General features: G+C 35.2%; 1 protein-coding gene across 1 annotated transcript in view; it reads left to right on the top strand.

The window, feature by feature from the left end:
• Positions 1-1,889: 1,889 nt before the first annotated feature.
• Positions 1,890-14,279, top strand: part of fbxw8 (F-box and WD repeat domain containing 8) — a 60,626-nt gene continuing 48,236 nt past the window's right edge. Inside the window, exons 1-4 of the mRNA XM_030144353.1 lie at positions 1,890-2,542; positions 5,793-5,897; positions 9,615-9,779; positions 12,297-12,385. Of these exons, the coding sequence (XP_030000213.1) occupies positions 2,072-2,542; positions 5,793-5,897; positions 9,615-9,779; positions 12,297-12,385 (830 nt within the window). The 5' untranslated portion in view covers positions 1,890-2,071. The remainder of the gene's footprint in view (positions 2,543-5,792; positions 5,898-9,614; positions 9,780-12,296; positions 12,386-14,279) is intronic.

The following is a 14,279-nucleotide window of genomic DNA, read 5'->3' as shown; positions in this document are numbered from 1 at the left end:
CTATTATTTTTGAGTTTGATGCCCTTGACTGTTAATATCTTCAGGGTAATTTTTGCATTTTGCACTTTGTAAATTCATCCCACAGGCCAGATTTGAACCTTTAGCAGGCCGGTTTTGGCCCCCAGGCCGCATGTTTGACACCTGTGCCATAGAGTATAATGAACATAAAAAAAAATAATAATAAAAAGGGTTATAAATATAAAAACAACACACATGCACACACCCTATCTTCAATAGCAAGTATAAAGGTGCTGGTGCCAGTATTTAACAAGTGTAGAATCAGCATAAAAGTCAGAGTTAACAATTGTCAAAATCACAACATATCTCGAGTGACTTAAACGCAGTATAAAATTCAAAATTGCTTTCCGTAACATCTCATAATAAGAGCAAACATTATTAAAACAGAACATACCACTAGCACTACAGCTACGATAAAAACCATGTATAATACGGAATGCATTGTTAAAAGCAACTCTGACTGAGTGAGCAGTACAACGTTTAAAATTAACCCATAAGTAGATAAATATTCGAGCAAAAAAAGATATGAACAATTTAATCTTAACAGTAGTGGAACAACAATAAAACATGTGGCCACCAAACAGATTTGCTGCGTTTATAACACAGGTGTCAAACATGTGGCCCGGGGGCCAAATCCGGCCCGCCAAAGGGTCCAATCCGGCCCTTGGGATGAATTTGTGAAATGCAAAAATTACACTGAAGATATTAACATTCCCTTAGTTCAGGTTCCACATTCAGACTAATTCAATCTCAAGTGAGGACCAGTAAAATACTATCATAATAACATATAAATAATGACAACTCCACATTTTTCTCATTGTAAATGTAAATATTTTCATGTATTTACACTAAAACAAAGTATAGTTTTGAAAAAAAAGAAAAAGAAAAAAAAGGGAATCACCTGAACAAATATGAACAACCTGAAATTTCTTAAGAGAAGTAAGTGTAATTTTAACAATATTCTGCCTGTTACTAAATGTTTTGTGTGTTTGTAGATCCACTGCAATCTGTAAGTTATAATGTACATGTGTAAATGGTAAACTGAGGCAGAATATTGTTAAAATGACACTTATTTTTTCAGTTTGTTCAGGTTATTCACATCTTTTGAAAGGAGAGTTTGTAGATGTAAACCTTTTCATAATGTACATTTACTTTGTTCACTCTAAAACACAGAGAAAAGTTTGGAGTTGACATTATTTCTATATTGTTATGTTATTATTTTACTGGTTCGGCCCACTTCAGGTCAAATTTAGCTGAATATGGCCCCTCAACAAAATGAGTTTGACACCCCTGGTCTATGACACTGGTCAACAACAAATTTATTGTTTAAGTTTTTTGAGCTGATTTAGGATAATTTTGGTGTGCTGAATCCAAAAATCACATTAATTTTGCTCAATCAGGTCAGCTTTCTGAACTATGCTAACATTTTTGCTTTCATTTATGGGCATTTTCACATCATATGATACAAAATTCTTTCATATTTCTTGCAATAAATGAGTTCTGAAGATTTTACTTTTGCCAATTTATGATTAATGTTTTTTTTAATATTACAGGTGAATGAAATGGCTTCGACTAGAAGATCTTGCAAAAATAAGCCTGACGTATTCTGCTACATCTGCGGTGAATACACCATTGTACCTAACAGGAATCAAGTCACAAGTTTCATAAAGTGTGCTTACCAATCTTATTTTGGTATTAATTATTATATTTTGTGAGAAGATCAAATTTTTCAAAATCAACTTAGCAAAAAAACCTTACCTGATTGAGAAAAACAGATGTCATTTTTGGATTTAGCGGTGCAAAATTGTCCTAATTCAGTTGAAAAAACCTAGACAACTTGCAAAAAACATTTTTTTGTAACCCAGTGTAATAAAACAAGCGGAATTAAAATGCCGCGGAACTATGTACAGGAACATGTTGCTCCCCGGACTATTTACATAGACGGACGTTCGCTTTTTTTGCTTTGGCTCGTCGTTTTGTAATGAGTTTAGTGACTTTTGTAAAGTAATTAAATTCGGATTGAATAATATTCCTTAAGGATGTGTAAAAAAATATGGAAGAAGACGAACTTGCTGCGTTCAGGGCGCGTTGGAAACAGGAACTAACGAGTAAAAACGAGAAACCGACACTCGAATCTGCTGCTCCTTCCTACTCCTCTAATCTTATTGGACAAAGAGACTCCAAAAAACGATATTTTGAGGAGTTTAAAGGTGCCAGGGAGCAGAATGAAGCCTGTAGTGCTTTAGAATCTAACAGTTGTACAGAAGAAGCGGCGTCAAGTGGAGGTGGAGGAGGAGGAGAGAAGGCTTCAGATGTGGAGGATCAGCCTCAGTATGTGTCCATTGCAAGTAGTTTACTGGATGGGAGGACCAGTCCCCTGCTGGACAGGATTGAAGAGGAGAGGAGCAGGAGGAAGAGGCAGTATCACAACATGACTGATGTGTACAGCAGGGCTCAACAGCAACCTCAGAAAAAGGTCAAGAAGGACCAGGAGGAGCTGGTGGATCTGCTCATTCAGGATCTGGTATGGCAGGGGTGTCAAACTCATTTTAGTTCAGGGGCCATATTTTTTTGTAATTTTATTTATTTAACCTTTATTTAACCATGAAGAAAATCCCATTGAGATTAAGAACCTCTTTTCCAAGGGAGTCCTGGCCAAGAGGCAGCACAACACATAGTTACAACATACAGTTACAACATACAATCATTTACAGGACCAGTCAACCTATGTAAAACACGTGCAAGTCGTTGAGATATTCTCTAACACTCTGAGTTTGGATTTAAAAGTATTCAGAGAGATCAGTTCAGTCAGTTTCCAGTCTCTTAGCAGCATATTCCATGAGCAAGGAGCAGAGTACACAAATGCCCTTTTACCCAGCTCTGTACAGGCGAATGGCACAAAGAGGAACAAATGCTCGTTTGATCTCAGACAATAAGATTCAATACTTCTTGTTATTAAACTACAGATGTAGGAAGGCATGTCCTCCCAATATGATCTGAAGTGGGCCAGACCAGTAAATTAATTACATAATAATACTAAAATAATGCCAAGTCCAAACATTTTAATGTGTTCTATAGTGATAAAACTAAAATTATATCATGGAAACGTTTGCATCTAGCAATAAACTGTCCTTTTAAAAGTGTGAATAACGTGAGCAACCATAAAAAAACTGCAAAAAGTGCAATTTTAACTATTATGCCTCTGCTTTTCATTCCTAAATGTGCATTACAATTTACAGATCACAATGGATCTGCAAATACACAAAATATTTTCGTAAATGGCAGAATATTAGTAAAATTACACTTACTTCTTTTAGGATAATTCTAGTTTTTCATATTTTTTGTGAAAGGCTGGTTTGTAAATTTACACATTTTCATGGAATATCACTTTTTTTTTTTTACACTAAAACAGAGGAAAAATTTGGAATTGTCAGTATTTGTAGGTTTTTATGATATTATTTTACTGATCTGACCCATTAAAGACTAAAGTAGGGCTTTATATGACCCCTAAAGTAAAAGGATTGACTGTTAATATCTTGAGTGTAATTTTTGCATTTCACTAATTCATCCTACTGACCGGATTGGACCCTTTGGCGGGCCGGTTTTTGCCCCCAGGCCGTATGTTTGTCACCTGTGTGGTATGAGGACTATGATGATCAGTAGTGGAATGAAACTAAGCACTGTTACCAATAAGTACTACGTTTATATCCTTAAACATGTATAATTGAGTATTTCCTTCGGGCCAGATCAAGCAAAAGTGAAGATCAGTGTCAAAAATTAACCCATAAAGACCCAGTGATACTTATGTGTCAGTTCCCAAATGGATTTTTCTCTCTATATAACCTTTCTTAAGTGATTTATCAACATTTATTGTAATATTATCCTCTTTATTTGAAGTTTTTTAAGTGTAAATCATCTGTTTTCCTGTATTTAATTCACTGATTATGCAGGTGTTCGTTAAAGCTCAGATTAAATTCAAAGGGTATTATAACAAATCAGAAAAAAATTTGGGAAAAGTTACGTTTTCAGCAAGAATATCATTGACTGAACACGAAACCAAGTGTGACAATCCACTGTCATTTATCAAACTCCATGGGTTTTACTGGTGAATCAGTGTTGTGGAAGATGACAGCATTTCCATGGTAACTACGGAGCCTCTGAACGTCTAAATGATGACCATGAAAAGATGACACCCTGCATTTTACACCAGTTATTTACAAATATTGATGGGATTAGTGGATCAATAGGGATTTAACATTTTAAATCAGTAGATGGTTTTGGTCGATGGTGTGTGTTAAAGTTTCCACCTATCATTTCTCAAATGGGCTCATTTTTTTGTGTATTTTATGGAACTGTTTACAAAATGTTAGTATGACTTGTCGAAAAAAAGATATAGCTGATTATGTAAAGTTATACTTCTGACATATAGCCAATGTAAATGTAATATTTATTTTAGTAATATTTTTTTCTTGCTTGTAGAAGTGATATTTTAAGTCTGTGAATCTGTAGAAACAAATTATTCATCAGTACAAGAATACTGAAAGTTTATGTACCATCGAATTATTTGTCAAATATGATCTGCTATTAGCTGTATATATCACTTCAGTTGTGATATGTATGTTAAATAAAAGTTTATTAGCATATTTGTAGTGTTTTAGTTCCAAAGTCTTTTATTCTGACTACTGAACAAAGTGACAAACTGCTGTCCCCGTGTTGCACCATATTTGTGTTCATAAAAACTAAACTAATTTAAACATTTTTAATCCAATATTGATCTCATCATAGTGAAAGCCCTATGTTTTATTTAGTATCAATTTCTTATGAGAACCGCATGTTTTGCACATTTGTGTAAAGTGAAAAAAAAAGTTCCTTTTGAGTCCCCATGTCACGCAGCAGTAATTTAAGTATTCTTACCCTTACATTTTATTTCTGTAAACTGTAACGTATGTCATGTGAAAGTACTTACTGAGACCTGTTCAAACATGTATTAAACATGGACATAAGTTATTTAGTTTTCAACACGGAGCTTATTGAACATGAAATGTGCCCCTATGTCACCGCTTGATCTGGGCCCTTACATTTTACAAGCAGATGACAATTTTCCATATTCTTGAAATAATTAAGAATCTTTATTATAGTATATTTAAATGTGGACATGTGACACATATCAATCCCAAATCGCTCCATGATATTTCCAAGGAGACATGTCCTGCTGGTTGGTCCACCCCTTTAATTCAGATACAGGTGAGCATTGAGAAACTCTGAACATTAAAACATCTGGAAAGACTCTAAATATAACTCTGCACAGTGACACTCAAAACCACTAGAGGAATAACACAGAAAAAAAATCTATATTAAAAGGGGGAGGGGTGTGTGATTTACAATGAATTTGCCTTTAAAGTAAATGAACACTGAAATTCTAACTATATTTGCCGGAAAAAATTCAGTATCCCAAAACAAAAGAAAGCCTATTTTTCTGAGCTCATGACATAATGTAATGAAATTTTAAAAAATGGAACATCCACATAAATGCTGCAGTAAAATGACTTTTAAAACATCAGGTATAATAGTTAACGCTAAAATGACAACTCTGCTGCTCAGTGACTACTGTTTTTAATACACTTTAGTAAGAGGAGTGTTTCTGGAGTGTAGTATTAGTACTTCTTGAAGGATAGTAAAGCATCTTAATAGTTCCACTAATAATGACCATGATGTATAGGATCAGCTCAGAATGTCATATCTTATGTTTTTTGTTTTGTTTTTTGTTTTTTCAGAATGAGGTCAATGACATTCCCTTCTTTGACGTTGAGCTGCCTTACGAGTTGGCCTTAAAGATATTTCAGTACCTTGACTGCACTGAACTCGGCCGATGTGCACAGGTAAGCTGCTAAGAAAAACACGAGTTGAGGAAAGATGATATTTGAAGTGAAAATAAGGAAAAAAGAAGAGTTCAGTTTGAAACAACAGCAGTAGAAGAGACTGTAAAGAGATCACAGGATAAGCTGAGCATTATATAATGAATACAGTTGGAGAAAAAATATGCTTTTACACTGTGTTTGGCTCATTTTTTTAGTTTCTGTCATCTACTGTATATACAATTGTTTGAAATACCCTATCTAAACACTATTTAAATGAAGCATGACAAAGATGGTTCAGGTCCTCCACAACTCAACCTGTTTTGATTGAAATCCAGTAAGGATATTTAGAGGGATTAAAGTCAGGGGAATGATCCAAATTTTGTGACTGCAACTTCACATAACACTAAGAGATGAATATAACAATAGACTAAGAATACATCCACTGGATCTGGATCTGGATAACCATATTACCCAATATTTACTGAAATGTGCCAATATCTGTGTCAATCTTTAAACAATGACATGAAATATATTTATTTGTTGTGTAAATAACAACAAAAACAAAATGGAAATACAAAGTAATATTGTTTCAGCATCAGCTATTGGTTCATTTGACATAACAGTACCTGTATCTGCCAAGATTTTGCAATTGTAGCATTCCTACAAAAGACAAATGAAAAAAAAAAACTAAAAAGCTGCTAAATTTAGTGATTAATGAACCTAAAAGAAACGGTTGCACAATAGAACATCTAAAACTGTAAGATATGCCTCAGAGGTACAGAAAAGCTTTATTTATCTGCAGGGAGAAATTCAGTATTGCATATACAGGGTTTCTGTGGGTCATTAAAAGTCATTAAATAGATTTTGTGAAAATTAAGGCCTTGAATGGCATTAAAAAGCATTAAATTTGATGTTCAGAGGCATTTAGAAAATTAAATACAAAGTGTTGTTATTCACAATTTATTTTGATTATATAAACATTTAATAATTTTGATCTGAAGTATAGTGTGATGATTGACAGGCGGAACCCTTTAATTGTCTATTGTTTATGGCCGATACACAAAGTCACTACACTGGATGCTTGGAATGCAACGTGCTGTGAGCGTGTTCATGCTGTAGCGAAAGAATGGAGGGAATATTAGCAAATGTTGGAAAAATATGAAAATACAAGTTTCAGCAGAAGTGATTGGAGGAGGAACTATTCAGAACCTGGTGAAAGCCTGTCGACGTTAAACTGTCATAAAACTATGCATAAAACTGTATCTGCAGTTGGACGTGGGCGTTACATTTCTTTAAAGTGGCATTAAAAAAGGCATTAGAAAGCATTAAACTAGATTTGCTGATACCTGCAGAAACCCTGCTTTAATAAAAGTAATAAACAATAAAAAAAAAATACATAGTCTATATACAGTATATGCATACACATGTAAAGGCTGCATACATAAACCCAATAAAGGTAAGTCACATATTAACCCTTTAGGAGCCTGAGGGGTTTTTTTTGTTTTAAATTCAATTTTGATATCAAGATTTCAAGCTGTCTGTTTCATTCATTTATGTCGCTTGTCGCAATATTGGAATACGGTACTTAAAGGGTTAAGAAGCCAGTGCAATTTCAAAGGCAGAGCAATGAAAGTGAGTTTTTAATGAGACTCAAAAACCGACTGAATCAACTGATGAGGCTAGCTGTACCTTTCACTTACCTTTAATTTTTAGTTTAGGAATTGGTCCGAAAATCATAAGGGTCGAACTGTCTGATATGGAACCAACAACTGAGAAATCCTCATGTTCTTAACCAGGGGTGGGCAATTAATTTTCTTATTGGGCCACATGAGAAACTTTGACAGGTGTTTAGGGCCGGATCAATACACTTGCAGCTCTGCTCAATATACTGTATATGTCATAAGAAACAGTAAATGAAACAATACAATAAAAATGTAGAGGACGGAATACAATTATTTAATGAATATTCACAAAAACCTTTTTGAAAATGTGCAAAACCAGCTCCACATTGACTTTATATGAAAAACAATAAATCCATCCACCTTCGTTTGAATATCTCAGTTCCTTTTCTTTTTCTTTACCTCTGACTTCAGTGAAGAAATACTTATAGTCCATGTCTTATTAAAAACTCAGCATTCTAAATCGTTCTTTCTTTTTTTGGTGTTAACTGACCAACAAGCCAATCAACACATAAGCCTTATGCGAAGTACGGAAAGTACATGCGAAAAAAAAAGTAAATTTGGCAGATCCTTCAAAATAAAAGCAGTGCCGTTGTATGGTTGCGTGTATTATGATAATATTGACTTATAATTTGCCAATGACCTCATGCGGGCCAGTCAGGATCAGCTGTTGGGCCGCACAATGCCCAGGTCTGTTCTAAATCATGAAAACCTGGAATAGAATAGAATAGAATAGAATAGAATAGAATAGAATAGAATAGATCTGTATTGTCACCATCACAGGAACAATGAAAATCAGTTTAGCAGCAAAAACACTTTGTGCAAAAAAAAAGACTGTCTAAAAAAATCACACACAACACTGAAAGTGTAGGCATGTGCAAAAAAAAAAAAAAACCCAAACAAAAACCTAAAAGTAATGAGTAAGATTTTAAAATAAATTCTGAATTGAATGTGGCTGAAATGTTCACAAACCTTCATCAGTTGTCCATTGTTACATTTTAAAGGAGTGATATTTTGCTTTTTTAAATGGAATTATGCATTTTAAAACATGTCCCTGTGGTCTACATAAACTGTAAATGCTATGCCTAGATCTGAATTCTTCATTAATTCAACTCCACAGGTCCATCTTCAACCCTATTTCTGAGTAATGACACCAGAAAGGTCATTTTGAGCGCTGGCCCTTTAAATGTACTTGAGTTACTTCAGGCCCCACCCCCTCCAGGTTATTTGCTGTGCTGCTCTGTCCCATTCAACCAACAACTGAACATTTTAGGTAATTGGCTGGAAGTTTGGACATATTTTCAGTATGGACTACAAGCGCTGCTGCTGATAAACAACTATGTTGTAGTCAGAGAAATGTTCGTTAGAAGTCTTTACCATATATGGGCAAATGTGACATAACTAGTTTTAGACGTAACAAATTAAGCAGGAATTGAAGCGGGTTGTAGAAATCCACTTGATTTTTGCCAAAATGAATATAAAGATAGCTTTGCAGCGCCTGGAGGGTTCAAATTCAAACTTTTTGAACTATTAGGGTCCAAATACACGAATAAATGAACCAAAGACTAATAAAAGTGGGTTTAGCAAAATATGACCCCTTTAAGACACCACAATTTACATGTTTGCAATGGAAAGTTGACTGATTTCTTGTTTAGACTTTGTTGTGCCTTCAATTTCAGTTTCCTTGTACTTACACAGACATGCAGAGCTGTGTTGTAGATGCAGTAGATTAATCACACTGTGCTCTTGCAAATGGACATATCGGTCTTCATGAAACTTTGATATATTGACTCAGTGAAAATGCGTGTCATCATGGTGCATCTAACTTCAGAATGAGCTAAACAAAATGAAAAAAGCACCTATAACAGATGGGTTTTTTTCCCCTATGCAACGCTTTGCATCCCGTCTCATGCATTTCATTACACATTGTGAGACAGACCTGCAGCGTAGATTGAATTTGGCGAACAGCGCAGCCCGTTAAGATGAAATAAATAAGGTGATGCAAGCGTGTAATGTATGCTGACTCAATCCACACTTAAACTGTCCAATCTCCTCCCAGGTGAGCAGGGCATGGAGAGTCCTTGCCGAGGACGGTGTTCTGTGGTTCAGGATGTGCACGAGGGAGGGTTATCATCCAGATGCCAATGTGTCTGACTCCCCCTGCTGGAAGAGCACGCTACGAGACTGCAGGACCTCAGCCAAAACTGTGCGCTCCAACTGGAAGGTGTGCATGAAAGTACTTCAAAAGTAGTAGTGGGAGAAGTAAAAGGGCTAATACTGCACCGTGAATAAGATAAGATAAGATACATTATTGTCATTTTACAGAATGTACAATGAAATTTAGGTGCACTATCAGGATACGGACTCAAACAGTAATAGTAATAAATAGTAATAATAACTATAAAATATAAAATATAAAATAAAAACAAAATATGGATCACTCCCATATCAACATCCATAATAAATCAACTTTACATAAATAGAAATATATTGTATCTTAAGACAGTGTACGGAATATATAGTCAAAGTAGTGTCAGTGTTTTGTTATTATATGATTTAATATATGGACAAAAGTATTGGGACACATTGAATTCAGGTGTTTTTTGTCTAACAGTGGTCTGGGCTACAAAGCAATAATAACAAATGTCATAATATAGTTTATATTGGGATAAATATCATTGCATTACATTTATTAGTTTTGTTTAAATTGTTATCTTTGCTTCTAAAATCCTCATAAATGTTTTTTACTTAATTTCTCTCAACATTGTTTTGATTTTTTTCATCCAAGACCATGATTTTAAATGTTCTACCTCTAAATTTCTAAAATAATCTTCATGCTCTTACTGGAAATAATTATTTTCTACCACAACTAACCATCTACTTTCTTAAAATCCCACTTAGGGAGAAACATCTCCCATTAAACTTTAAGGAAATATTGATGTTTATAAACTATATGGACAGAAATATTGGGACACATCATGGCTACAACTGTTCATGCTGATTTGAGATTTGAATTTCTTAAGTTCGTCTTTAACCCATAAAGACCCAAACATCCACCATTGAGCAAACTGATCAAAAATGTTTAATACCTGTTAATCCACTAATCCTATCAATACATGTAAATAATTGGTGTAAAATGCAGTTTGTCATCTTTTCATGGTTATCAGATATGATCCATTTCGATGTTCAGGGGCTCCGTAGTTACCATGGAAACACCGTCATCTTCTACAACATTGATTCACCAGTAAAACCCATGGAGTTGGATCAATGACAGTGGATGGAGACACTTGATTTATGTTTAATTAATGATAGATTTTTCTAAAAAAAGTCATGTTTTCTTTAGTTTTCTCTGTTTTTGATATAATAACCCTCAACTTTAATCTGAGCTTTAATGAACATCTACATGATCAGTGAATTAAATACAGGAAAATACGTGATTGATTTAATATTACCAGTTGCAACACGTACTTCAATTCTGACTGATGCAGTTAGGAGCTTCTCATTTCTTAAACATCGATCAGTTTGATAGAGACCATGAAGATTGGACCATACAATTCAGTTCATTTCAATTCAGTTCATTTCAGTTTTATTTGTAGAGCCCTATATCACAACGAGGTTGCCTCACGGGGCTTTACAGAATCATACAAGGATTCATCAGGATCAGACTGTGAAAGTGGTTCAGGAGCATGAGATGACATTTTCACACATCGATTGACCACCATAGATTAAAGACCTGAACCCCTTTGAGAGTCTATGGGATGTGTTTTCCGACTCTCCCATCATCGATACATATAACACATAATAATAATACAAAATGCACCTATGGGTGTAGATGTCGTGTCACGGTGAATGTGTCACATGAAATATTTAATGTGGGATGTTTTTTCTTTGGCCGGGCAGTGTACATTTATTAACCCATAAAGACCCTGTGCTACTTTGGTGGCAGTTCCCAAATTAATTTTTCTCTCTATTTAACCTTTCCTAAGTGATTTATCACCATTTATTATAATATTATCCTCACTATTTTGTGTTTTTTTTTTCCAGTAAAAATCATGTATTTTCCTATATTTAATTTACTGATCATGTAGATGTTCATAAAGAGTTCAGATTAAAGTTGAAGTTTATTACATCAGAAAACAGAGAAAACTGAAGAAAAAATTACTTTTACAGTAAAATCTATCATTAACTGAACATAAACCAAGTGTCTCTGTCCACTGTCATTGATCCAACTCCATGGTTTTACTGGTGAATCAATGTTGTAGAAGATGATGGTGTTTCCATGGTAACTACGGAGCCCCCGAACATCGAAATGGGTCATATCTGATGACTATGAAAAGATGACAAACTGAATTTTACACCAATTATTTCCATGTATTGATAGGATTACTGGTTCAATAGTTATTCAACAGTTTACATCAGTAGATAGTTATGGTCACCAGTAGCTGTTTTAGATCGTTATGGGTTCAAATTGAGATAAGTAAATACATTTACATTTACGTTAATGCATTTGGCAGATGCTTTTTTCCAAAGCGACTTTCAGGGGAAAAACGAAAATAAAAAAATAAAATATAAGAATAGATTAAAGACGTAAAACAGCTGTGTGTCGTACAGCAGAATAAAGAAACAAAATGATAGACTAAAATATAAGAATAGATTAAAAAAGACATAAAAACAGCTGTACAAGTAAGTATTGTGTCTTCAGATTGTTTTCAGTCATATAACAGTAATGTTTTCTCTGTAGAATCGAGTGGGATCCATCAGCCAGCTGCAGTTTGAGCTGGGGAAGGTGCTGTGCGATGTGAGCTTCTGCGAAAACTTTGTCTTAGCTGGGTGAGTTTTAACAATTCCAATGTCGTATAATGTGTTTCATGCACCATGTTTGCTCTTTCTTTTCTTTATATTCTGATCTTAAAGCTGCGTAAAACCCGAGTCATAACCTAAGTATCACGAATCCGTAAGTCTTTCTGTGATTATGCACCTGAATCTCTTTCCTCACGGTGAACAATTTTGAAGTGCCAACTGATAGAAAAATTCTGTGATTCACGCTGAGACAGAAGACGGAGTCACTGGATTCTGGAATCAGAAGATTTTACTTGCAAGGAGTCAACTACATACAGCGAGATGCAGCAGTTGACTAACACCAGGACGTCTAAGTTCGTATGAAAGAATATGGAGAATACAGTCATTGGTCCAAGTGTGCAAACATAATGGCGCTGATCCAGTTCACCATTGGCTTAGGTATCCAAAACACGGTGATGTATGGGTTCAGTGACCGCGTTTGCACTCTTCTCCCACCTACCCTATGGCCTGATCTCCCCAAGGGTAACAGGCTGCTCTGGCCCCGAACTGGATGGAAAACAAGCAGACAGCAAAGAAATGGTAGACATATCCTGAGTGGATATGTCTGGACATTCTTACAGAATATGTCGTCATAACCCATCCATGACTCGTGCTCTGGACACCTGGTGTTTACAGAATATAGTCTGATAGTCTAATGTTATATTTTTCTGACACCATCCACCATAAACAATCCATGTGTTTACAAACAGAGCCAGTAGGTCACTCTGAAATTTATTGCGACGTGCACTGTGGAGTTCCACGCAGCTGCAGTAGCAGCAACAACAAATATGTCAACCAAGCAAAAGCGGGTGTGTGGAATTCCGCTTCAAATATCCACTTCCCATATTTCCCACATTCACACGCCACTACAAATTTCCGAAAATGCCTGAGTGGAAAGAGATTCAGGTGTGTAATCACAGAAAGACTTATGGATTTGTGATACTTAGGCTATGACTCGGGTTTTACAGATTTGATGAAAAATTGGTGACAAAAGTAATGTACAACTTTAAACTCTCCTATAAATGTGTGCCATGCCATATTTAGAATAGAATAGAATAGACTTTATTTGCCATTTGCACAGATACATAGCAGTATAGGCGCATTGGAATTCTTGTGCGTTTCCCTGAGTCAGAAAAGGAGTTTGAAGAAAAAGTAAAGATATGACAAAAACAGACAGATACAAAACATAAACACAGCTAAAACATACAAAAAAAAAAAAACAGTTATTGCACATACAGCTTAGATACACATTTGTAAAATAGAGTATTATAAAAAAGAGTAATAGTAATAATAATAAGACTCCTGAGAGGTAACAAACAAGTTATTGCACATTTGAATTAAAAGTACTGGGACGTAGAGCAGGTTATTGCAGGTTATTTATCCATGAAAACATTTTACTGTAAATTTTGCAGTTAATAGACTGCATTAGCGAACACGAGAGGAGTTTGTGACCTGCAGCCGAACTAACCCAAAACCTGATGATAGATTGTGAGGTTCCACAGGGGCCTGTCAGAGGGCCCATGAGGAGCTGTTCTGGTTCCAGTGAGAGCTGTGATTAAAGTCCCTTCAGCCCTGCTATGTCTCAATGGTGATGACAGTCTGTTTGTATTTTTGCAGGCCAGTGCATGTATGAAGTATTCCAAGAAAGCAGGCTGAACATGAAAACAGAAGGCAAACATAGCCTTAAATCCTCCTCATTAGACGGCAGCTCTTCACAAATTCACATCAATACTTTTCCCATTATTGGTACTTAAGGCAAAATTAGTTAAGCGATAGTACTTAAATTTGTTTAACTAGAACACAGTCAATAGCCGCTATTGAATCAAGGGTGATTCGATTATGTGCAAATCTTGTTAGATAAGCGGTGCAATGAAATTTGGCACTT

The sequence above is a fragment of the Sphaeramia orbicularis genome, chromosome 9 (assembly GCF_902148855.1).
Source record: "Sphaeramia orbicularis chromosome 9, fSphaOr1.1, whole genome shotgun sequence".
NCBI classification, from domain to species: domain Eukaryota; kingdom Metazoa; phylum Chordata; class Actinopteri; order Kurtiformes; family Apogonidae; genus Sphaeramia; species Sphaeramia orbicularis.
The sequence above is the reverse complement of the archived record's forward strand: the minus strand, read 5'-3'. Positions and strand labels throughout refer to the sequence as shown.